The sequence below is a fragment of the Cucurbita pepo genome, chromosome LG14 (assembly GCF_002806865.2).
Source record: "Cucurbita pepo subsp. pepo cultivar mu-cu-16 chromosome LG14, ASM280686v2, whole genome shotgun sequence".
NCBI classification, from domain to species: Eukaryota; Viridiplantae; Streptophyta; class Magnoliopsida; order Cucurbitales; family Cucurbitaceae; genus Cucurbita; species Cucurbita pepo.
In genome coordinates, this window is record NC_036651.1 from 2,466,516 (window position 1) to 2,492,112 (window position 25,597).

Sequence of the window (25,597 nt, forward strand, 5' to 3'; positions counted from 1 at the left end):
GGGGGGGGGGGGGGGGGGGGGGGGATTGGAGGGTCCCACATCGATTGAAGAAGGGAACGAGTGTCAGAGAGGACGCTGGGTCCTGAAGGGGGGTGGATTATGAGATCCCACATCGATTGAGGAGGAGAATGAAACATTATTAAGGGTGTGTAAACCTCTCCCTAGTAGACATGTTTTAAAAACCTTGAGAGGAAGCCCAAAAAGAACACTATCTATTAGCGATGGGCTTGGGTTGTTACAGGAAAGGTCCAAATAGGTCCAAGTGTTAGACTATTTTAGAAAAAGGCATGGAAGACAGCAAGACAGAGTGGCATACCTTGTAACTATGCTTTCTTCTGATAGTGCCTTCTCTAGCCTCTCCTCAAATGGCGTCGCATGCCAACTTACTTTCTGATCCTGCAACCGGGACACCAATCTGTAACAGACCATTCAAGTTCATACAAAAAGGAAAATCCCACATAAAATTACCTCCTTGTACTTATTGGTTGAATTTGGGATTCCATTCCCGTCCCATTCCTTGGGTGAGATTTGAACAGGTTCATCCTCGCTCCAGTGAGCAGCAACCATCCCTATAATTGGCCTGTCCCCTGCACTCCTTCCAACACGAATCGGCCTATGTGCACCTCCAAATTTCAGACCATCATCATCATGAGTAGCTACTGGTTTCAACCAAGCAGACAAGCTTGCTTCCACCACCAACTCCTTCTCACGAGTATTAGCTCTGACAGTCCTTTCTGGTATAGGTGTCATCATTTCAAGCTCTTGAACAGACTCTTTCACTTCTCTTGAAAGTCCTTCCAGATTAGATTCACTCTCAACTGGGTTCATACCTGAATAAACATACTGAGACCTGATTCTTGCTGTTCCATGATCCAAGTTTGCAGGAAACACAGTTCCAGGTGTTTGAATTTTATCAGATAGCTGTCGTGGGGTTGGATTAGGTGATGACTTACCTGATGAATCAAGTTCTTCTCTTCCGCTTTCAGATGAACTTCGGCTGGGAGATCGGTTTACTTTATTCTGACATGTTGTCATCACATGATCAGGACTATTAAGAGCAGAGACTCTTTGAGTATTCTGTTCACTGGTAGTACAACTGCAGTATCAACAAGCTCCATAACAGTTATAAGATGACAATGCTAAGGAATTTGAATGTTCAAGTATAGGGTGTTTCACATATATACTACAACCTGCTAGGTGTACGTTCAGCAGAACCTGGCTCACTTCTTCCCTCTTCCAAATGTTTGGCAGGTGTGCGGGGAGGATCCGGAGGTGTTTCAAGGGATGCATTTGGAAGTGATGGGTACTTAGGAGGCTCCAAATCTCTGTCATCATGAGGAGAACCCAAGAGCTTTCTTGATGCTTTCCGGATTTCAGCTGGGGTCTCCACTATAGTCCCACACGCCTTAAGAAATTTGGCCTGCAAATTTATGCCCATGTCAACAGATTAATGTTTAAGTGTAGTAAAGATGTCCTAGTTAGAAACAAGATTAAGGCCTGAGAGGAATAAAAAAAACGGTAACGGCCCAAGCCCACTGCAGGCAAATATTGTCCTCTTTGAGCTTTACCAGCGCTTTCCCTTGAGGGGAGGGCTCTACACGCTCATAAAAAATGTTTAGTTTTCCTCTCTAACCGATGTGGGATCTCACAATCCACTCCCTTTCGAGGTCCAGTGTGGACACTGACACTTGTTCCCTTCTCCAATCGGTATGAGACCCCTCAATCCACCCCCTTCGAGTCCCAACGTCCTTGCTAACACACCGCCTCGTGTCCACACCCCTTCGGAGCTCGGCCTCCTCGCTAGCACATCGCCCGGTGTCTAGCTCTGATGTCATTTGTAACGGCCCAAGCCCACTGCTAGTAAATATTGTCATCTTTGGGCTTTCTCTCAAAAATTTTAAAACGTGTCTACTAGGGAGAGGTTTCCAACCCTTGTAAAGAATGTTTCGTACTACTCCCCTTGGGATCTCACAAGAACCGTCTCAGCATTTACAAAGAAAAGGAAGTAGAACTAAGGAATCTTCGACAGACTAGAGCTTTGAAACATTATGTTCCATTGCTTGAAACATTATGTTCCATTGCAACTTGAACACAGAGAAGCTCATTCTAGCTCATGCCTTTCATTTCCCTAACTAATTCTAATCCAACCATCAAACTGAAATCATGAACATACCAGCAATCATAAAAACCAGCACACACTATACTTGGAGCTGAACACTATTGGGAAGGTTACATACCTCATCCTTCAACTCCTTGGTGTACCGTGGAGACCCAAAAGACTTGGAACCTGAATCATTCCTCGGGAAATCTTCATTTTCTTTAACAAAACAAAAAAACACAAAAGGAAGTAAGAATCTGCAGATTCAAATGCAAGTAACAAGCATGGAGGAGTCGAACATCTACCTTCAGACAGGAAAAGAGATGATAACTTATTTCGAGCAACCACAGGTGCCTGAAGCATGAAATAGAAAGCGAAGTAAAAAACTGGCAAACTCCAATCAAAGCCAAATCAGCTACCTAATTCAGGCAATCCAGCTGAGCTAAACTACACAAGTCGCAAGAACAGCAGCAGAATGAAAGAGGACGACACCCATGATACAAAAAACAGGACAGATTCTTCCCAAGAAACAGGGGAACAAATTTCCCATTAGATTTCACTTCCCTAATTTACTCTTGAGCAAAACGGAAGAATTACGGAACATAAAAAATAAGGTAAAACGAGGATCGAAAACGTACCCTGTACTTCGAACAAGAAGGATCGGAAACAAGGTGCGCTCTAGGTCGATGGCGATCGTCTCTGACTTTGAAGCAATCGAAGAAGCAGCCCATTGCTCTTGAAACCGATCGATCAAGAAACCCCACCAAAGACCTGCAAAGAAACCCCAATTTACACCTCAACTGCGCGCACATATCATCGGTGCTCGCCGCTGACCCCAAAACGCCCAAGGCCCCAAACAAAAATGAGTTCTCCCCTTTTGGGTATTACTTTTCTTTCAAATTTTATTGTGGGGTTACAATAATTTTCATTTTCTTCGAGTTGGGATTTATGCAATCAGTGTAGAGGAGAGAGTTGTTGGGTCGTTTTTTGAAATTTGAATTCATAGAACGAGGGAAAGGTATTGGCGTCATTTCCCTTTCCTGCTGTTTTGCTTCGCTAATTGATTGCTACTCGCTCCTATATGGTGACACGTGGAGATAAATAGCTTAATTTGGTAATGAGTAAATTATATTACTTGATTTAGTCAATGTATTATTTTCATACTATCCATTACTTTGTTTGAAAATTTGAAGTGCCTTTGTAACGCCGAGTTGTAAATAGTCGAGCCTAACGGAGCCACTTCACGTTTATTTATCCTTGGGTCAAGTCGTTGCCCACTCGCCATTGGGCCACACGACACGACCCCTCGCTCTTTCTTATTAGTTTAATGCCTAGTTTTTAGACCTAGATTTGGAATCTAGATTTGACACTAGAGAAGTAAAGCATTCTCGAACGATATGACCACGTTACCTACTTGACATGAACTATATTTTGAATGTGAAATTCCCAAAGACCCACTATGTTCTTTTAATGTGTTTTGTCATGTAATGACTTAGATCCACCGCTAGCAAATATTGTTCTCTTTGTGATTTCCCTCCAAGCTTTAAAACGCGTCAGATCCACCGCTAGCAAATATTGTTCTCTTTGTGATTTCCCTCCAAGCTTTAAAACGCGTCAGCTAGGGGAAGGTTTTCACACCCTTATAAATGGTGGTGTGGGACATCACAATTCACCCTCCTTCGGGGCCCAGCGTCCTCGCTGACACTCTTTCCTTCCTCCGTGTCTACCCCCCTTCGAGGAACAGCGAGAAGGCTAACACATCGTCCGGTGTCTAGCTCTGATACCATTTATAACGACCCAGATCCACCGCTAGCAGATATTGTCCTCTTTGGGCTTGCCCTCAAGGCTTTAAAACGCGTCTACTAGGGGAAGGTTTCCACACCCTTATAAATGGTGGTTTGTTCTCCTCCCCAACCAATGTGGGACATCACATGTCCTCACTCACATGTTTATTAGAAAATAGTCTACGAGTGCACTCAACATTGATTGCTCCAAGTCAAGCATACTTAGTGTCACAGTCCACAATACTTTGAAGTTTCTATGACTGAACCATCGAAAAGAAAAGTACACCTTGTTAGTATAGACAGTAACTAAATTACATTTTAAATGTGATCTTAATTCATTTACGTACCATTCATTATTGGGTGTCACACTATCTCGTATATCATAAAGTTTTTTTTATTAAATTTAACATTTTTTAAACTATATTCTTAATATTTTCTCTTACACATTAGATGTGGGCAATTAATGCAACAGAACATAGGTCTAAATATATATATATATCTTTATGGTCTAACTAATTTGTTGGTTTGTTGAATTTAATATTTACAAAAAGACAAGTGGTTGATATTGTCAAAGATTTTTATCATTAAAAAAATAATAATAAGCCTACCTTACTTAGTAAATAACTATTTTTATAATCATACCTATTTATCAATTTTTTTAATTAAAAAATTATATATATATATATATATATTAAAGTTGGAAAAGATAAAATAAATAACACACTTATTTATTTATTTTTATTTTGTTTTAATTTTTATTATCTTAAATTAAAAATAAAATCGTTATCAAATATAACTTCAAATAAATAAATAACGAAAATAATAAAAGTGAGTGTGGGTCCCACACTATATCAGCCATGTGACTCTCACATGCATGAAGTTTTTGTTTTGGTTTTTTAATAAATGAAAATATTATTTATTAAAATTTCATTAAATATTTAATGTTGTCTATAATTAGTTTCCCTAGCTTCTATTAATAATCAATAAACCATTATTAATAAAAAAAAATTAATAAAAAACATGAAATTAAAAAGGAAAAAAAAATACATAAATCAATATAAATTATTATATTAATGCCATGATTTTTATAAAAAAATAAAATTTTCAATTAAAAAGAAATTGTAACGACCCAAATCAACAAGTGATATTGTTTTCTTTAGTCTTTCTCTTTCGAGTTTCACTCGAGGCTTTAAAACGCGTCACTAATGGAGGGTTTTTCACTCTTATACCGAAAATATACCGAAAATAAAAGGAGATGATGTTAATGTGTGTTAAACTTCCGTTTTAGATTCATCCTCACAAAAGAGGCCACACTGAGCGCATTATTAGGACCACAATCTTGGCGCCCAAGTAAAAGCTCTAGTTGTAGGACAAGGAAGATGAAATGGGGTCTTAACTCTGTCCACCAATCCTCCCATGTGTGATCTTTAAGGATGAGAGAGAGGGCATATTCCCTCCCACACTCTGGCTTTCAAGGGGAGTGAGTGCTTTTTGAACCCCCAATTGAGAAGTTTTTGATTCCTTGTTCTTCCTTCAATCCAAAATGGCCAAGAAATTGATAGTCACCCATTTACTCTCCTCTTTCTCTCGCTGAATCCACCAAATAAGGGTGCGGGGAGGGGAGAAGAAGCAGGGCCGAGGGGGGTTTGTGAAGAAGATGTCTGGTGTCAATGTCAATGCTCTGCTCAGCCCCAAGCCGAGAATCAGAATCGGGTGCAGGCCAATTGGGTGTAAGAGATTGAGTCGTTTTTGTGGTGGGGTTTGGGGTTCCTCTGCTGTGGTAGCGAACCCTTCAAGATCGGCTGAAGAAAGGGTGTATGAAGTGGTGTTGAAGCAAGCGGCTCTTGTGAGGGAACCCAGAAAGGATCGAGAGAGAGGTTTGGATTGGGAGAAAACCATAGAAAATGAAGGCAGTATCAGTGATGATGGGAATCTCTTGAATGAGGCTTATGCTCGCTGTGGTGAGGTCTGTGCTGAATATGCCAAAACGTTTTACTTGGGTAAACTTTCCCCCTCTATGCTACTGTTTCATTTCTGGGTTGAATGATCTTGTTTTTGTCATCCTGTTGGTCTTCTTTGAGATTTAGGTAGAAAATGGAACTGATAATGAATGTCTTGGAATGTTTTTTACTAGAATATGAGATCCATTCCTTCTTAAGAGTGTAGAGGGGAATGAAGCATCTTTTGTAATAGACGTGTTTTAAAACCATGAAAAGCAGACAATATCTGCTGGTGGTGGACTTGGACGGTTATAAATAGTATTAGAGTCAGACACTAAGCGGTGTGCCATCGAGGATGCTGGGTTCTAAGGGGGTGGATTGTGAGTTCCCACATTGGTTGAGGGGAACGAAACATCCCTTTATAAGAGTGTGGAAACCTCTCACTGATAGATGCGTTTTAAAATCATGAAGCTGACGGCGATATGGGCCAAAGCGGATAATATCTGCTAGTGGTGGGTTTGGACTGTTACAAATGGTATTAGAGGCAGACACCGGGTGGTGTGCCAATGAGGACGCTTGGCCCTAAGGGGGTGGATTGTGAGTTCTCACATTGGTTGGAGAGGGGAACGAAGCATCCCTTTATAAGGGTGTAGAAACCTCTCACTAATAGATGCGTTTTAAAACCATGAGACTGACGGCGATACGGGCTAAAGCGGACAATATCTGCTAGCGGTGGGCTTCGACTGTTACAAAGAGTATCAAAGCCAGACACCGGGCGGTGTGCAAACGAGAACGTTGAGCCTCAAGGGGGTGGATTGTGAGATCCCACATTGGTTAGAGATGGGAACGAAGCATCCCTTATAAGGGTGTGGAAACCTCTCCCTAGTAAATGCGTTTTAAAACCGTGAGGCTGATGGCAATACGAGTCAATACAGACAATATTTGCTAGCGGTGGGCTTGGGCTTGGGCTGTTACAAATGGTATCAGAGCCAAACACTGTGTGGTGTGCCAGCGAGGACGCTGGACCCGAATGAGGGTGGATCATGAGATCCTACATTGTTTGGAGAGGGGAACGAAGCATCCTTTTATAAGTGCGTGAAATTTTTTCCCTAACAGACACATTTTAAAACCGTGAATCTGACGGCAATACAGACTAAAACGGATAATATCTACTAGCGGTGAGCTTGGACTGTTACATGATACCTTTCCGAGTTCATGATTGAGTCACTTTCTTGCTATTCTCAGGGACACAGCTTATGACACCAGAGAGAAGAAGAGCTGTGTGGGCGATTTACGGTATCAGTCATTCTCTTCCTCCACCTTATTATCTTTTTGTCTACTGCAATTTTTGTTCACTTCTGTAGACCAAGTTGCTTGTAGGACATGGCTGTGGACAGCCAAAGTATTGCTCCAAGTTCTAGCCATGTTCTCCTAGTAGTTTCTATTGATGACGCTCACAACGTGAACGTTTATGGACATGTTACAAACTTTTTAAAGTTCAAGAACCGAATAGACAAGTTAAAAGTTTCGAAACTTATAAGACAACCTTTTCAAATAGAGGGTCTTAGGAGACACGATCCCAAAAGGGGAAAATCATTATCGAACGGGACCTAAGTTCTCGATATGAAAATTTGAACCCGAGTTTGAAGGGTATCTAAAAACATCCTTGTAATGCAGTGTGGTGCAGAAGGACCGACGAGCTTGTGGATGGACCTAATGCTTCACACATCACCCCTAAGGCTCTTGCTCGATGGGAAACACGACTAACTGATCTGTTTGAGGGTCGACCGTATGATATGTATGATGCTGCTCTTTCCGATACGGTCTCAAAATACTTCGTCGACATTCAGGTAAACTTGATTTAGAGCCGGTTTGAAATGACTTTCTAAATGCTTAAGAATTTGTTGTTTGCGCTTAAAGTTCTTAGCGATTCGTTCGTTTGTGATATGAGAAGTTTAGGCTGCCATGACAAAGGTCTTGTGAAACTTATGAAGAAATGAATGTTTTTGTCAGTACAAGAACAACAGAGATTTTATCATTAAAATTTGATCATCCTAGTTAAATGAGACTTAGCTCTTCATTGCTCTAATCTGAATTGGCAGTCACGAGTTTGTTTAATGTAATCAAAAGCGTACGATTTAAAACGAGCGACAATGATTTAACTACTCTCGTGTTCGAGTAAAGAAGGTCTGGATCCTTTTTTTCACTTCTAGTTCCATTTGTGTGTTTTTTGATTCACGTGGCTTGAAATTATGCACGATATGTTTCGACAGCCCTTCAAGGACATGATCGAAGGAATGAGGGTGGACTTGCGAAAATCACGATACGAAAACTTCGACGAGCTTTACCTTTATTGCTATTATGTAGCTGGGACTGTGGGGCTCATGAGTGTTCCTGTCATGGGATTGGCACCCGAGTCGAAAGCTTCAGTAGAGAGCGTCTACAATGCAGCATTGGCTCTCGGACTCGCCAATCAACTCACAAACATTCTTAGAGACGTCGGAGAAGAGTAAGCTTTCTTCCACCACCTTCTCATAACAGCTAAAGTGTAATGACCCAAACCCACTGTTAGCAGATATTGTCCTCTCTAGGCTTTTCTTTCTGTCTATTCTTTCTGTCTACTAGGGAGAAGTTTTCACACCCTTGTAAAGAATGCTTCGTTTCCCTCTCCAACCCAACTCCGTCACTTTTCGTGTTTACTTTTTCGACAGTGCTAGGAGGGGAAGAGTGTATCTCCCACAAGACGAATTGGCACAAGCAGGGCTATGCGACGACGACATATTCGAAGAGAAAGTGACGGAGAAGTGGCGGAGTTTCATGAAAGGGCAGATAAAAAGAGCAAGAAGGTTCTTTGATGAGGCTGAGAAGGGCATTGCAGAGCTGAGTGCAGCCAGTAGATGGCCAGTATGGGCATCCCTAATGCTTTACAAGCAAATATTAGATTCCATTGAAGCGAATGACTATGACAACTTCACCAAAAGGGCATATGTAAGCAAACCAAAGAAATTGCTATCACTTCCCATAGCCTTTGGAAGAGCTATGATGAGCCCTTCAAACTCAAAGATTTGGTAACAAAATAGAATTTTTTTTTTTTTCATTATGTACGTACGTATGTATATAGGCAGGGTGAGAGACGGGGAATATAATTTCCGTCTCCAGCCCGGTTTAGCTATGGAAAAATCTCTCCTTACTCCCTCTCCCATTCCCGATTTAAGTGGAGACTCTTCACCTGGTTCGAGATTAACATTCTTTGTGTAGCATATTCCCAAAAATAGAAAATTCCATTGGATCCACTAGAAAAGTGCCCAATTTCTTTTTCCTAGAAACTAATAAGTTAGAATTATTTTACAGGCCAAGAACAGCATACAGAGAAGACATTCCTATAATATAAATATTCTTCCACAGAAAATTCTATGCAACGTTCAACTGGATGTTACCTACAAAAATATAGCACAACTCTCACTTTATTTTCTCCTACCTTTCTGATTTACTCCCACTTTTGGAGGGGAACAAGATGAGGAAGATGAAAAACCTGATCGGTTATTCTCTGCTAAGTCCTTGCAGAATGCCTTCTGTACATCATCTTTAAGTTCCATGAAACGAGTCTTCTTCTTCTTCTGCTCTTCTGGAGTTCCCTTTTCGAGGAAGAGAAGATCGGGCATGTCGTCTGCTAAGAAGCTGTCGAGAACATCCGAGCAATGAGGGAAAAAGCGTCGACCTGTCTCCACTGCGTTCAAGATTTGATATGAGTTTATCATCATATACTCAATTTGATCAACGACTCTTTATTTCTTTTATAACAAACCGAGTCTATAACAGCCCAAACCCACCGCTAGCGGAAATTGTCCTCTTTGGATTTTCCCATTTAGGCTTCCCCTTAAGGTTTTTTGAAACGTGTCTACAGGACGTTCCCCTCTCCAACTAATGTGCTAACAGTGAGCTTGGGCTATTACAAATGGTATTAGAGTCAGACAACGCCCAGACATCGAATGATTTGTCAACGAGGAGGCTGAGCCTCGAAGGGGGTGGACACGAGACGGTATGCCAGCAAGAACGCTGGCCTTGAAGGGGGGTGGATTGGGGTGCCCCACATCGATTGGAGAAGGGAACGAGTGTTAGCGGGGACGCTAGGTCCCAAAGGGGGGTGAATTGTGAGATCCCACATTGGTTGGGGAGGAGAATGAAACATTGTTTATAAGGGTATGGAAACGTCTCCCCTAGCGGACACGTTTTAAAAGCTTTGAGGGAAAACAAAAAAGGAAAAGCACAAAGAGGATAATATTTGCTAGCGGTGAGCTTAGGCCGTTACATAGCCAAGGACAAGCCCAGCTCATATCTAGATTCAGAAAATACTATCAGCCAGACCAGAATCAAACATGTTTCATTTTACCTCTCTAGCAAAGATGATTAAGACAGTGTTCTAAAAGTAGTACCTGTTTTCATTAGAGCTTGCATTCTGGATTGGAGTCTTTTGGTTCCAACAGATGGTGTTTCATTCAAGTCAACCTTAAGCAAGTTGCCAGATGATCCCTTGGATGATACAAGGCCAGTATATGCTATTGTTGAATCTGCATCCGCAATCTCCATTGCGACCTTGGCCTCGGCAGGGAAAAAAAGACGAGCAAAGGCCACTGAAACAAAGGATACAATGTTTGAAACATCTTTACACGAGTCAACTAAACATACCACAATCAATCCTAATAACTCAACATGTTTCGTTCCCCTTTCCAACCGATATGTGGGATCTCAAAATCCACCCCCTTAGGAGTCAGCGTCCTCGCTAGCACACCGTTCGGTGTCTGGTTCTGATACTATTTATAACGGTCCAAGCCCACCGCTAGTAAATACTGTCTTCTTTGGACTTTCCCTCGAGGTTTTAAAACATGTCTACTTGGGAATAGAGAGGTTTCCACACCCTTACAAGGAATGTTTCATTCCCCTTTCCAACCGATGGGGGAGCTCACAATCCACCCCCTTGAGGGCCCTGTGTCCTCGGTGTCTTTTATAACAACCCAAGCCTACCCCTAGCAGATATTGTCCTCTTTGGACTTTCCTTTTGGGCTTCCCTTCAAGGTTTTAAAACACGTCTACTAGGGAGAGGTTTTCACACCCTTATAAGGAATGATTCGTTCCCCTCTCCAATTGACGTGGGATCTCACAATCCACCCCTTTAGGGTCAGCGTCCTCGCTAGCACACCATCTGGTGTCTGGCTCTGATACTATTTGTAACGGTCCAAGCCCACCGTTAGTAGATATTGTCCTCATTCGTTCCCCTCTCCAATTGACGTGGGATCTCACAATCCACCCCCTTAGGGTCAGCGTCCTCGCTAGCACACCGTCTGGTGTCTGGCTCTGATACTATTTGTAATGGTCCAAGCCCACCGTTAGTAGATATTGTCCTCTTTGGACTTTTCGTGCTGGTTTCCCCTCAAGGTTTTAAAATGCGTCTACGGGAGGAGAGAGGTTTCCACACCCTTACAAGGAATGCTTCGTTCCCCTCTCCAACTTATGTGGGATCTCACAATCTCACAATCCACCCCCCTTGAGGGCCCCTCTCCAACTTATGTGGGATCTCACAATCTCACAATCTCACAATCCACCCCCTCGTCGACCTGTCTCCACTGCGTTCAAGATTTGATATGAGTTCATCATCATATACTCAATTTGATCAATGACTCTTTATTTCTTTTATAACAAACCGAGTCTATAACAGCCCAAACTCACCGCTAGCAGATATTGTCCTCTTTGGATTTTCTCATTTAGGCTTCCCCTTAAGGTTTTTTAAAACGTGTCTACACGACGTTCCCCTCTCCAACTAATGTGCTAACAGTGAGCGGTTTTTTAAAACGTGTCTACAGGACGTTCCTCTCTCCAACTAATATGCTAACAGTGAGCTTGGGCTATTACAAATGGTATTAGAGTCAGACAACGCCCAGACATCGAACAATTTGTCAACGAGGAGGCTGAGCCTCGAAGGGGGTGGACACGAGATGGTGTGCCAGCAAGAACGCTGGCCTTGAAGGAGGGTGGATTGGGGTGCCCCACATCGATTGGAGAAGGGAACGAGTGTCAGGGGGGACGCTAGGTCCCAAAGGGGGGTGAATTGTGAGATCCCACATTGGTTGGGGAGGAGAACGAAACATTGTTTATAAGGGTATGGAAACGTCTCCCCTAGCAGACACGTTTTAAAAGCCTTGAGGGAAAACAAAAAAGGAAAAGCACAAAGAGGACAATATTTGCTAGCGGTGAGCTTAGGCCGTTACATAGCGAAGGACAAGCCCAATGCAAGAAATGGGGCACAAGAATATTATGGATCAGCTCATATCTAGATTCAGAAAATACTATCAGCCAGACCAGAATCAAACATGTTTCATTTTACCTCTCTAGCAAAGATGATTAAGACAGTGTTCTAAAAGTAGTACCTGTTTTCATTAGAGCTTGCATTCTGGATTGGAGTCTTTTGGTTCCAACAGATGGTGTTTCATTCAAGTCAACCTTAAGCAAGTTGCCAGATGATCCCTTGGATGATACAAGGCCAGTATATGCTATTGTTGAATCTGCATCCGCAATCTCCATTGCGACCTTTGCCTCGGCAGGGAAAAAAAGACGAGCAAAGGCCACTGAAACAAAGGATACAATGTTTGAAACATCTTTACACGAGTCAACTAAACATACCACAATCAATCCTAATAACTCAATATGTTTTGTTCCCCTCTCCAACCGATACGTGGGATCTCACAATCCACCTCCTTAGGGGCCAGCGTCCTCGCTAGCACATCGTCTGGTGTCTGAATCTGATACCATTTGTAACAGTCCAAGCTCACCGCTAGCAGATATTGTCCTCTTTGGACTTTCCTTCAAGGTTTTAAAACGCGTCTACGAGGGAATAGAGAGGTTTCCACACCCTTGCAAGGAATGCTTCGTTCCCCTCTCCAATTGATGTGGGATCTCACAATCCACCCCCCTTGAGGGCCCTGCGTCTTCGCTGGCACACCGCTCGGTGTCTGAATCTGATACCATTTGTAACAGCCCAATCCCACCGCTAGCATATATTGTCCTCTTTGGGCTTTCCCTCAAGGTTTTAAAACGCATCTACTAGGGAATAGAGAGGTTTCCACACCCTTACAAGGAATGCTTCGTTCCCCTCTCCAACCGATGTGAGATCTCACAATCCACCCCCCTTGAGGGCCCTACGTCCTCGCTGGCACATCGCTCGGTGTCTGGATCTGATACCATTTGTAACAGCCCAAGCCCACCGCTAGCAGATATTGTCCTCTTTGAGCTTTCCCTTCTAGGCTTCCCCTCAAGGTTTCAAAACGCGTTTACTAGGGAGAGGTTTCCACCCTTTTTAAGGAATGCTTCGTTCCCCTCTCCCGTGGGATCTCACAAAAAAATATATATGTAAATATACAGAGAGAGCATATCACCTCGATTTTCTAGATAGTCTAGCATCACGTGCATGTCAGCAGCGGAAATCTGAGTTGTCATTTCCATTCTACCAGAGATAGAACTCCTACACATCTCTCTCTCCAACACATCAATACATAACCGATCTTTGTTAGATTCCTGACACTTGTGAGTCGTCTCATTATAATCCTTAGGTCTAGTCAGCCTTCGACATATGGTAACAGCAGTTTGTCCATCAGCTGTAGGTTCTAATGCAGAGGTTCCCTTGTCCAGAAGGGCCACAATGATTTTAGGATCCTTACGCCTTGCCGCAACATGAAGAATTGTATGTCCTCTAGGGTTCTTAAGATTGAGATCTGCCAAGCCTAGATTAAGAACCTCCTTAATGACCTTAGGATCACAATAGGCAGTGGCATAGTGAACGGCATAAGCATCATTCAAGGTAATGTCAGAAGATTCACTCAAAAGAAGTTTCAGTAGTTCAACATCATCAGAATCCAATGCTTTGTGGAGCCTCCTGATTTTCTTCTCACGGTTCAGGTCCACTTCTTCCACCATATTTGGTTCAGTCTCTTGCTGAGATTTCATACGCAATGCTTTAATCTCACTTGCAACTTCACTAGGAAGCTCTCTCTCTAAAGATACAGCATCGAGGTCCGACCTTGCCACTCTTTGAATGCAGGGGATGTGCAGCTGGTCCAGTTGACAATGGAATGCAGCAATCAGTATAGTTATAACATCTTCCACAGAAGCTTTCTCAACAAAATTCAAGAGTCGACGCTGCACAAGTTGGTGGATATTGAGTTAGATTATAAAATAAATCACACAAGACAAGGAAATTTTGTTGAGAAACTCGTTAGGATCGCACAACAACGCACATACTCAATCTAGATGAACACAAAGAAAAGGGGAAAGAAAATGCAAGGATAATATTGGATGGAGTTGGTTAAAGGTTTATATTGATGACTTCATGTGAGATCCCACGTCGGTTGGGGAGGAGAACAAAACACCCTAGCAGACGCATTTTAAAAACCTTGAGGGGGAAGCTTGAAAGGGAAACCCAAAGAGGACAATATCTGCTAATGGTGAGCTTGGACCATTACAAATGGTATCAGAGCTAGACACCAGGCGATGTGCCAACGAGGAGGCGGTTCCCTGAAGGGGGTAGACAGGCGGTGTGCCAGTAAAGAGCTGGGCCTGAAGGGGGTGGATTTGGTGGGGTCCTACATCATCGATTGGAGAAAGGAACGAGTGCCAGTGAGGACGCTGTCGGTTGGAAGGAGAACAACCCTTTATAAGGGTGTGGAAACCTCTCCATAAGAGAGTATATATACGGTTTCAGTTTATAGATCTGAATTTAAGCAGCCATACCGTCTAGATTCGCTCACGACCGAAAGGAGGAGGAAGAACATAAGCTAAATGAAGCACCCAATGAACTGATTTTGTTGGGCTAGAACAGTTTAGGCAGTTGACTTGGGGAACTTATCTTTTGCAAAGAGAGTATATTAAGCAGATTAAGCTATCCATTAAACCACCAAACCATTCAACCTATCACGAATCCTTACGCACCCAATGCATACATAGTAGCCATTGGCTACACAGCTGAATTCATGATCTCGTTCTTAAAATCAGCAATGAAAATGCTACCATTTTCTAACTCTATACTACATTCCACATTCTCTTTAGCCATTGTGTTGAGGATGGTTGAGAGGGAATCCCACGTTGGCTAATTTAGGGAATGATTATAGGTTTATATGTAAAAAATACATTGTGAAGAGTCGTGATTCCTAACACTTTCTACTAAAGAGACCGACATACAAAGTCATATGAGTAAGAAATATACCGAGTCTAAGAATGTCCTCATACCTGTACAAGCAAAACCAACTCTTTCATCTTGAAAGTGGCAGAAGCATACATCAATTCCACTGCATAATTGATAGCAGGGCCACATGCATCATGAGCACAGGCCTCATCCACACACGTTGACACTTCTGGTGGTGATGGCTTCAGCTTTCCCGTGTACAAGTAATTCAAGATAACTTTAAAAGCTTCAATTCCAACCTTGCTGAAAGGTACCAACTGAGACATACAATATTTTGGCTTGTCATCTTTGGTGGAGCTATCCATTTCCTGCTTAAAAAGCTCATGAAAAAACTGACTCCGAGCCGCCAATATACATCGATGAACACCCACATCAATGCCCTCAACAACAATCACAGCATCAGTATAGTCATAGTCAGAATCAACCACAAGCTTCTCAAGGTTTGCACTTAGCTTGCTAAGACACATATGATCAGAATTTGCAGAAGGGTCATGGCTGAATACTGCAGGAACGTTGTTATAACTAGACCCATTTGACACATAAGACGATGAGGCGAAACTTGGGGACGAGGAAGGATCATTGGCACTGTCCATGACTTACAAGATGCGTTTCCACTAAGAAAGGAGCTCAAAAGTAACACAGATTCAGCAAAATTTCAAACGCTCAGATACTCAAATCAAGACAAAGAATCTACAAACCCCAAAACACGGATTTGGAACAAAATACAAATAGGGAAAATTATTACTGAAAAAGCTCCTTTCAGCGGTTCATCAATAGAACAACAAAAAGAACTTCAAACGCAAAACATAATCGAACAAAACCCATCATAAAAGCAAAACAAGTTCTAATCGAAGGGGGGGTGAGGGTCAGGATTGCTTGCGAAGACACCCTTTAACCAAAGTCAATCACTAACACAAATGGACCAGATGCTAGAGATCATGATCTGAGGATTGAAGACAAAGAGCTAGCAGAGGACGAACAGAGTTGACCCAGCAAAAATTCAGAGAAATAATTGGAAGAACGAGGGAGAAATCACAGAAATCGTACATAATTGCAAAAGAAAAACGACTAATCAACAGAAAATTCACGAATCAGCATATCTAGGCAAAAGGGTTATGAAGAACCGGGGGAGATTCGTATTGGCACAGATTGCACAGAGATACAGAGATAAATGGGAGGAAGAAGAAGAAGAAGAAGAAGGAAAAGTATGCACCGTTGACCCAATAAAAGAAGCGAAGACCCGACCCACTAACTGTAATTACACTATGTGTTCATCAATTACTTCATAATCCCATAATTAAGTTAAGTATTTTTCATTGACGAATAATTAATTATTGTGTTTTTTAATTACAAAGTTTATAATTATTATTTTTTTTATAATTAATAAATTAATATTGTAATATATTTTTGTATTATTGAAATGTGATTGGTGAATGCGTATTATTGATTCTTCAATCTCAACTTGACTGATGTTGATGTCAAAATGACAATATTGTCCCTATATCTATTTTCCTTTTTCTTTTAATTTTTTATTTTTTCTCTCTCTCTTACATCTTCGTATTTATTATTTAAATGAAAATAAAAAATAAATCGAATATTAAAATTAAAGTTGTTCTAGTGACGTGTTTATATATATATATATATATATATTAATTCGATTATTTTATTCAACTTTATTCAATTTTTTATAAACTATTAATAAGAAAATTAAAAATTTAGTTCTAATTTGATCTCTAACATTTATGAAATTTTATTTATTAAAGTGACTCGAGATAAGTATAAATTTTTAAAATAATTAAAAAAATAAGCAACTCAAAATTTGGTGTAACACCAAGCTTAAGGCTAGTAGATATGGTATCTTTGTACTTTCCCTTTTGGTTTCCCCTTAAGGTTTTTAAAATGCGTATATTAGGGAGAGATTCCTACACAACATTGTAAATAATGTTTCGTTCTCCTCTCCAACTGACTTTACCTTTTGGTTTCCCCCCAAGGTTTTTAAAACGCGTATGCTAGGCAGAGATTCCTACACCATTATAAACAATGTTTCGTTCTCCTCTCCAACTGATGTGGGATCTCACAATCCACCCCTTATGGGATCCAGCATCCTCATTGGCTACTCGTTCTCTACTCCAATCCATGTGGGATCCCCAATTCACCTTCCTTCAGGGCCTAGCGTCCTTACTAGCACACCGCACCGTGTCTACCATCTTCGATTGATCTTGACTTGGGTCATTCAAGCTCAACTTCGTCATGTACTTTCCAAGGAAAATTTCCTTTCATTCTATTGCAATAATATATATATATATATATATATATATATATATATATCATAATTTAGGAGACAAACGATATGCCCTAATTTTGAAAATCAGTTGAATTCATTAACTAACTTAAGGCCCCAACTCGCATCTTCACAATGCGTCACAAACGGCAATTCATTCCCTCCATCTCTTCTCTTCATCTCATAGCAATCGCACACCGGCGGCACGTGCAGGCACGGCTCCATCGACACCGCCCGCCGGCATGGCCAGTCGCCTGTCTCATTCCTCGTTCTGTACTTCAGCCATTCATTCAACGGCGGAAACACCTTATCCTCTGCCTTGTAAAGCATCCATGGCTTCACTCCGGCAAGTCCCTGCGCTACATACCCAAACGTCGACCAATCGCTCGTCACCAACACGTCGCTCAAGCTCAGAAGGTACATCTCTGCCAGTGCCTTCCGGTTGTGCATTTTTTTGTTAGAGCTTTGAATCCCCTCGTGGCTCGGTTGGTACACCGCCACCACCTCGCCGTCGACGCCCCCATGCTCCCAGTACATTTCCTTTAGGGTTTCTGAGTATTCAGAGCTCAGAGACGTCACCAGCACAACTTTCACTGTCTGAGACGCTGTGGAATTCGACTTCTCCGGCGACGATTGCTCGACATCCGGCAGTAATTTCTTCTTCTGTGTGCAAGCTAGAAGTTGATTCATCTGGTCCTGAAACGAACCGGATTCCGACCCGAAATTCCGGATCTGAATCCCTAACATTTCTTTCGCTCTGGCGAGATACGGCTTGTAAGATCTCGAAATCAGCCCCCAGACGCCGTTCGTCGGGTGGAAGAGGTACCGGCCGAGATGGTGGAAAACAGTGTCCTTCGCCGGAAAGAGTTTATTGAGCTCTTCTCTGAAAAACGAACCAAGAAAAATTCCGGGAACCAGGTAGTTGTTCGTCTCCATAATCAGCCATGGGACCTTCTTCAGAAGATTCTGCTGCCGGTCGCAGTAAAACAGTTTGTCGTAATCGCTGGCGTCGTGAGATAGATGGAGATACAAATAACTCGCAGGCGAATCTTCGATTGTTTTCTTCAACATTCCATTTCTCAAAATGTTGCCAAAAGACCCTGGGAAGGATTGGCGGAACGCCCCAAATTCCCGGCGGAGAGGGAAATCCGACGGCAGAATCCACGAGGATCCAAGAAAGGGCTCACAGAAGAGATCATCCAGAGCGTTGCCTCGGTCGATTAGAAAGACGCGATCGGACATTAGAGCGTAGAAGAAGGCGGAGATAATAGCGAGGATACGGTTGCCTAGGCCATCGCGGGTTAAAACCACAGCGTATTTGCAGTCTTCCGGCAGGGATGTGGAGTTTGTGGGTGAAGTTAGACCGGCAAGAGCTCGGCGGAAGGATGGCGAATTGGGGCCGCAGCGGCGGTGGAGGGCTTCATAGCGGCGGAGCTTAGAGAGGAGAGGGGAAGAGGGTATGTAGGGAGAAGGTTTTCTGTAGAGATTCAGTTGGTATCGGCTTAAACAGGATTTTTGGTCGAAGCCTGGAGGAAGAAGGCCATTGATGAATTCATCGTCGTTTCTGTGTGAATCATTTGTGGAGCCTACTGAAAGAAACAAATGAACAGACATTTTCTCAGGAAACAAACAGAAATTTTCTCGGGAAACAAACAGAAATTTTCTCGGGAAACAAACAGAGAGAAAGAAAGCAATGGAGAATACCATGTTGAGAAACAGTTCTCCAGAGCCGATTGAAGTTCAAAGATGGCAACCAAAATTGCTGCAATATCACGACCACCATGACTGGAACTGCAATCAACAAAACCAACTTTGTCTTCTTCGTCGTCTTCATCATCTTCGTCATCGCTACCTCCATGGCTCTGCAGAATCCTCAACCAGAACCAATTCCTTCACAAGAACTTCAAAACTACCACTCAAAACCAGAAACTCAGTCAAATTTAAAGCAATTTGTCAAGAACCCATGTGAATGGAACCTTGAGTGTTGTAGCCTTCGTGCTTCCCAACAGGTTTTGTAGATTTATTCGTCGTAGTCGTCGTCTTCTCCATGAATGCCGACTGGGTTTTTTTAATCAACCATACATGGGATCATGACGTTTGAGTAAGTTCCAATCAAATTCTTGTTTTTTTTCTTTGTTTGACCTTTCTTGGGATTGATTATCCACTTGAAACTATCATGAATTCATCTTGGTTGAAACTTTAGCATTGATTAATTTATTTGACTAAGTGTAAAGTCAGCTTAAATTTTTAAGTTCGATTTTGATTCTAATAAATTCCATTCATCAAAATATTAATCATAAACTAATTGGACTGATGAATGATGATTTAACACGACATAGCAATAAGAGAAAGAAGTCTCGATATCGTTTTCTAACGTAAAATTTCATATTACATATCAAAATTGGAGCTCAATTGTAACTTGAAGCAAGCATATCCTCTCATTGATAATGATATCATACTCTAATGAGCTGAAACCGAGAACGATATTCCTGAAAGAACCTGATTGTATCGAGTACTCGGGCAGGCGAGAATCGAGCCTGGTGTATTATACTTACATCTGTAGCTGAAAGCAAACTATAATGGATGGATTTGGAAGATGCTTGTTTCATCTCCAGAAGCAGCTGAGTTCCATTCTCTGAACCGTGTCTAGACATCTGTTTGAAGGGTAAAAGGCAAAGATTACTAACAGATGATTAACAACTAGATGCATACTAATACTAGCAATTAGAGTAATTTTTGGCTTAATGGCTATACCTCGAGTATAACCGAGCGTCAAAGTTTCGACTATCATTGGACGTTAGACTGCAGAGAAGCGACATCTACTGAGCTCATTCACCTGACGATTACCTAGTTACCACGTGGCCGCTTTAGAGAGGTACCCCGCGTGCCATATGGTCCATACACACTTGATCCATGCCCATTTAAACTGAGGCCTCCTGATGGAGGGTTCTGCTGTTTAGCTGCCTTTTGCTCCTTGGGGGACTTGCTTTGTTTATGTGTATTGCACTCTGGAGCGCGCTGCTGCCGGGTTGCATCTTGGTTTTGAGGGCGTTTGCGTCGCTTGAATCGCTTCGGCTCTCTACGTGACTGCAGAGTTGAGCATGCATAGACTGAATTAGATGAAGCCTTAACTTGAGGGCTTGATGGGTCACTTGGTTTTGCTGTTCTAAGATCAGGCAGTGGTAAAAGATTCCGACTTACCAGATCGTTCAAAATAGATTTTCGATTCGCTTCATGAACAGTAAAATTCTTATAATTTGAAAGCGGTCTACGAAACGAACTTACCATCTTATGTGTTCCTATAGATCTCCCAGGTAAAAAACGGCTGATATCAGTCGGATTTAGCATCGTGCCAGATAAGCCATCATAGGATAGAATGGAAGCTAAGGCCTGCATAGAGGCACCAAGAACAGGAGGAAGAGCTTCATTTGGATGCTTTACCTGAGACACAATAAAAGGTCTGTCATTACAATCATGCAGAACACGAGTAAAATGAAGCAACTCCTGAAGCCAAGAACACGAGCCTATAACCACTTACTTTGAATAAGATTGCTGAAGATAATCGATCTCTCAAGCAGTATAACTGGGCAATATCAAGCGCCTTCGACAAAAAATGCAGCCAACCGTCGACAACAACAGTTACCGAGTTATCAGGGGAGGACATAACCATCTCTTCTGGTTGTTGATTTGATTTATTTTCGACGCCCACCCCAATTTCGTCGTTGCCATCATGGTCATTTTCAATACCACCTTTACCATTATCTTTCTCCTTAGCAGGGCCAACAGCAATCTCCTTAGCAACAATTAATAATGGGACAGGCCCAACAACAGTACATTTTCTTATGTCTGTACCACGATCCCCACAGGTTATCTTGTCAAAAACAATAAGAGGGTGCCGATCGGTTAGCTTAAGTGACGGTTCAAAGTTGAGGGACTGTCGATGCAAAAGAACTTTGCCCCTCGAACGAGTTACTACAACAGCCCGTCTTCCCATCATAAGGGGTGGACGTAATCTTCCCACCATTGGATATAAACCAGCCACAAGGATGGCGTGGAGTACGCCAGGGTCACGAGCATTTAAGCTACAAGTTGAACTATCCTTAGGCATAAAACCATTCTGAACTAGTTCCATTTTGAGTTGCTTCCGCATGCAAGATAGCTTCGACATAGTGCTCCGAGAAATGTAGTATTTAGAACAGAAGAGGGACTCTTGACCCCTTTCTTCTGCATTTTTCCAGCAATCAAATGCAGCTACAATAGCTAGTTGATCACTATGGCCACCATACAAAGAAGCAAGCTCTGCTTTAGCAGCATCAGCTTTCCTTCTAGCGCTTGGTAACATCGGATGAGTGAAAGGGTCCTTGCAGTCCGAAACACAAGCCAGAGTTAAAGCAGGATCGAGGCAGTTCATCAATATGGCGAAGATAAGCATCTTGCTCGTTACTGGATGAACAGGTAATGAACCTAGTTTCTCCCCAAGCTCAGTCAGTCTCTCATCTTGTGACAAAGCCCCAATATCCTGAAGGACCAAGATTGCATTACCGATAGTATCTAAAACTGGAGGGTCCAAAGTCTTCCGCAAAAATCTCTCTATCCCACGATTGGGAGCAAGCAATTTCGCCTGCGAAATAAATCGACTATTAAAACAATTAAACAAGGAAATCCAACAGTTAGGAATACCTTTTCAATACTAAATGCATCAGAATAACACACCAATAAATAGTTCAACATACATAAGTTAAAATGGCACCTGAAAACAGAGTTCCTCTAATGGCATTCTCTTGATTTCAGGAACTTGAAAATCTGGAAGAGACGACGCACGGGACTTTGAATAAAGGTGATAGCATATCCCAGGCTGACAGCGACCAGCACGACCCTCACGCTGCTTGGCACAAGCCTTTGATATCAAAGATAATTGAAAAGTAGAAACATTATTGTAAGGATCATAACTTTTTTCTTCATTCCATCCACTGTCTATAACATAAACTACATCATCAATGGTAATGGCCGTTTCTGCAATATTACTAGACAGAATAATTTTGCGGCAACCAGGAGGAGGTTGGCTGAAAACCTTCTTTTGCATTTTATAAGGAAGCGTTGAATGAAGAGGTATTATCAAAAATTTTGATGCATCTTTGAAAAGAGGATTGTCTGATAATCTATCTAGAGTTTTGCAGATTTCATTCCACCCAGGAAGACAAACAAGAATAGCTCCTTCTTTCGAATCACGGCATATTTTTTCTAACAGCTGCTCTAAAAGAGTAATATCAACAGAATTAGAATTTTTCTCGAGATATGTATCAATCAACCGTTGTTCTTCCTCGGAGTTGGATATGGAACTTTCCAAATGTTCTCTGATTGCTTTAGCAGTTTCTTTCTGATCTCCTTGTTCAGCCAATTCCAACGCCGTTGTGCCATCCTTGGCACGTAATTCACATATGGTCCCAAAAGATAGCAGCATGCAAACATCAGAAACTCTACCTTTTCCAGCAAGAACCATTAAAGGTGTTAGTCCAGTCACAGAATGCTGATAATTGAAAATTTGAGAGGATCCAGGTTTAGCAACCAATTCTAGAAGGGGATCAAATTCGTCATTCAACCAAGCCGTGTGAATTGCTTCGTCCAAAGCAAGCTTGTCTTCTTCAGTTAGCTCACGTCCATCAAGGTGGTTCTCTTTCTGAGATTTTACAATAGAAAGTACATCCTCCAGATAGAAATTTTTTACCTGAATATTTAAGAGTTAAAATATGGCCCTAAGATACATACCAATTCAAAACTACAAGATTAAAGTGGAAGGTTTACAGGAAAGGTGATTCCAGGAACATCGATGATTGGACAGACACCAAAGTATCTTGAAAACCGTTTAGCACTGATTGTAGCGCTCATTAGTATCTGTCAAGATATAAAACAAAAGCATGCATCTCAGTCACAATCAAATGACGAGACACCATAAATCTTCAATTGTCTTGTTTTCTACAATTACAATAAAGTATGAATAATTTGAATAACAGTGTAAACAGTTGAAGAACACAAAAATATCTCACGTAAAAGCCAAAAAGAAAAGAACTAACCAGCCGTAAGTGAGGATATGATGGAAGCAAGCTTCTGCAAACAAGTAACAAAAGTGAAGAAAAAGACCCAGAATTTATATTAAATAAGGAAGCTCAAAATCGAGTATGAAGGTGAAAGAAACATGAACTTTGAAATGATATGGTTGTACCATAACGATCAAACTATAAGGCTTGATCAGTGGGGTCCCCCAGGGAAGTACCCAATTTTAGTTTCTAAACATAAAACGAGCAACGTTTACAAATGGAACCCACGCGTTTTCTTGATCCTATTTACTATAGTAATAATAAAAAGCTTCCTTTCACCAATTCCCATATCTAATTAGTAGAGATCGAGATGGGTTCCATCCTCCAAGATGGCGGTATGTGCAAGTTGCCCCATGTTGCTGCATTCTGTTAGGCTAGGAACCATTGGAACAAATGTAGTTGAAAGAGACAATATACAACTAACATGTCCTATTGTGATAAGATGTGAGGTGCAGGTGGTGGTGATGACCTAGAGTATGCGTGGGAGCTCTTAAAAAGCACTTCAGGACCCGCACTTCATCTAACTACAGGTGTGGATAATGAGGCCACCTACACAACCTTCTTTTTTGTCCAGTTGTTGTGGTAAGATAGCGCAGCTACTAAATCTAAAGAAATACTAAATCTCAATGGAGATCATCCCAGTCTTGAGATACATAAGACTCCTAGGAGCAAATTTAGCTAAGCTTGCTCAAGAAAGATCACACACATCTCTTCGAATGGTTATTTGTACAGGGTCTTTGTTACAATTGGTATCGTACATGGTTGAAGCTTTTAACCAACCCCGGTCTTCAATTTTTTATATTGGTGGAATTCCACCTTTCAACAACCCTCAACAAATAAGTTGGTCTTCCTTGAAGCCCTGCCCACGCTTCTCGAATTTGAGATATCCCTCATATTTCGGGTTCTTGATTTCCTAGACCCGTAATAGAAGGCTAGGAATAAGAAGAGAGTTAGTAGTCTTTGTTGGTGCAGGTCCTTCTCCATTGACGGAGATGACTTTTTTTGTTACTGTGGTACGAATCAAGCTCCAACCTTGAAAAGATAGCCTGAGGATCGACCTTGCTACAACCAAGTTCACTGCTGCCAAGCAAGGGATGGCAATAACTAAAACCTCATGTTGTGGTGTTTAATGTAGTAGAAACAAACAAGATCCCCCTTTTTTACTTGTTGCCAAAGATGAACTCATAGTGATACCCACACTGGCTTGCCATTTGTCTCAACCAAGGCTAAAAGAAATGTCTGTACTTCCTAGCTAATTATAGAAGTAGCAAATTTTGTGGATGACAGACCAATATTACTTATCCGATAGTATGGATAATTTGGTAGGAGAAAAATAAAACAAAATACCATCCAAATATTGAAAATATTATTCACTTTTATTCAATTCCTCTTGGCTTCATTTTTTTTTTTTTTTTTTTTTTTTTTTTTTTTTTTTTTTTTTNCTTTCCATTCCTTACGGAAAAAATTTTTAATTCAGAATAACTGACCAGTTTTAGTTTCTATGTGGAAACAGAGATAAGTAATAAATAAGTCATGCATATGAGAGACTCAACGCAAGTATACCTCAAAATTGTTAAAATGAAGTCAGTGCAGCAGTCCCTTTCATGAACTTCATCCTACAAACGTAGAAATAAGATTAATATAAGGCCAAAAAGACATGTATTCACAATGCAAAGATGGAGAAACGTGTAATATTGCAACATTAACTAATATAGAGACAATACTTTAGTTGATTTTTATTTATTTTTATTTTTTTGCAACGCTGAGGAATAAAAGAGTCTCTTTAGGATAGAAAATCGAAACATGTTGAAAAGAGGCATGGAGAATAGTTAGATCTAATGTCTCCCTTTTAAGCTTTTACTACTGAACTTTTTAGAGTGTATTTTGTTCTATTTGTAACCAAAAATTGGGCCACGTTCATGTGATTTTTTAGCACTTTCGTGTAAATTGTTGTATATATCTTTTGATGGCCCCTTGAAATGGACTGGGTCTGTTCTCAAATGGCTTAGGAATCTCAGGAAAAAAAAAAAAAAGTTTGTAAGGAAAGTTTTCAAGGTTGATTTCGTTAGGGAAAAAAAACGAACCAAAGCTTTCAAGACAGCTGAAACAAAGAAGGTTTTTTTTTTTTTTTTTTTTTTTTTTTTTTTTTTTTTTTTTTTTTTTTTTTTTT

The 25,597-nt window shown here is 41.3% G+C and overlaps 5 protein-coding genes across 9 annotated transcripts in view; 1 reads left to right on the forward strand and 4 right to left on the reverse strand.

The window, feature by feature from the left end:
* The window catches only part of LOC111810934 (protein JASON-like), a 3,875-nt gene extending 800 nt beyond the window's left edge, over positions 1-3,075 (reverse strand). The window contains exons 1-7 of one of the 2 annotated variants that reach the window (XM_023697787.1): positions 2,737-3,064; positions 2,404-2,452; positions 2,238-2,317; positions 1,191-1,420; positions 954-1,096; positions 469-830; positions 317-396 (exon numbers count right to left, since the gene is read on the reverse strand). In XM_023697787.1, coding sequence (XP_023553555.1) covers positions 317-396; positions 469-830; positions 954-1,096; positions 1,191-1,420; positions 2,238-2,317; positions 2,404-2,452; positions 2,737-2,910 — 1,118 coding nt within the window. In that variant the 5' untranslated portion in view covers positions 2,911-3,064. Of the gene's footprint in view, positions 1-316; positions 397-468; positions 1,097-1,190; positions 1,421-2,237; positions 2,318-2,403; positions 2,453-2,736 lie in introns of both variants that reach the window. The other variant, XM_023697786.1, reaches the window with a different exon arrangement.
* Positions 3,076-5,315: 2,240 nt separating this feature from the next.
* LOC111810935 (phytoene synthase 2, chloroplastic-like) lies at positions 5,316-8,918 on the forward strand. The gene is made up of 5 exons (XM_023697788.1): positions 5,316-5,882; positions 7,068-7,118; positions 7,500-7,672; positions 8,096-8,331; positions 8,534-8,918. Exons 1-5 carry the CDS (start codon positions 5,540-5,542, stop codon positions 8,892-8,894), a joined length of 1,164 nt encoding a protein of 387 aa, XP_023553556.1. The 5' UTR covers positions 5,316-5,539; the 3' UTR covers positions 8,895-8,918.
* A 193-nt stretch (positions 8,919-9,111) lies between these two features.
* On the reverse strand, positions 9,112-16,310 carry LOC111810931 (BTB/POZ domain and ankyrin repeat-containing protein NPR2-like). 2 transcript variants are annotated; one of them, XM_023697781.1, is made up of 4 exons: positions 15,096-16,309; positions 13,250-14,009; positions 10,256-10,453; positions 9,112-9,549 (listed from the first exon to the last, which is right to left on the reverse strand). In XM_023697781.1, exons 1-4 carry the CDS (start codon positions 15,642-15,644, stop codon positions 9,287-9,289), a joined length of 1,770 nt encoding a protein of 589 aa, XP_023553549.1. In that variant the 5' UTR covers positions 15,645-16,309; the 3' UTR covers positions 9,112-9,286. The 2 variants fall into 2 exon arrangements, with proteins under 2 accessions (XP_023553549.1, XP_023553551.1); XM_023697783.1 differs by lacking the exon at positions 10,256-10,453 and adding an exon at positions 12,245-12,442 and having other exon boundaries at positions 9,287-9,549; positions 15,096-16,310.
* A 1,084-nt stretch (positions 16,311-17,394) lies between these two features.
* Positions 17,395-19,575, reverse strand: LOC111810932 (galactoside 2-alpha-L-fucosyltransferase-like). The gene is made up of 2 exons (XM_023697784.1): positions 19,037-19,575; positions 17,395-18,921 (listed from the first exon to the last, which is right to left on the reverse strand). The coding sequence occupies exons 1-2, from the start codon at positions 19,188-19,190 to the stop codon at positions 17,420-17,422; spliced, it is 1,656 nt and encodes a 551-aa protein (XP_023553552.1). The 5' UTR covers positions 19,191-19,575; the 3' UTR covers positions 17,395-17,419.
* A 93-nt stretch (positions 19,576-19,668) lies between these two features.
* Positions 19,669-25,597, reverse strand: part of LOC111810930 (DExH-box ATP-dependent RNA helicase DExH6-like) — a 9,595-nt gene continuing 3,666 nt past the window's right edge. For all 3 annotated transcript variants that reach the window (XM_023697778.1, XM_023697779.1, XM_023697780.1), the window contains 8 exons: positions 24,991-25,043; positions 23,404-23,437; positions 23,135-23,224; positions 22,083-23,057; positions 20,871-21,953; positions 20,618-20,773; positions 20,087-20,419; positions 19,669-19,986 (listed from right to left, as the gene is read on the reverse strand). In XM_023697778.1, the coding sequence (XP_023553546.1) occupies positions 20,180-20,419; positions 20,618-20,773; positions 20,871-21,953; positions 22,083-23,057; positions 23,135-23,224; positions 23,404-23,437; positions 24,991-25,043 (2,631 nt within the window). In that variant the 3' untranslated portion in view covers positions 19,669-19,986; positions 20,087-20,179. The remainder of the gene's footprint in view (positions 19,987-20,086; positions 20,420-20,617; positions 20,774-20,870; positions 21,954-22,082; positions 23,058-23,134; positions 23,225-23,403; positions 23,438-24,990; positions 25,044-25,597) is intronic.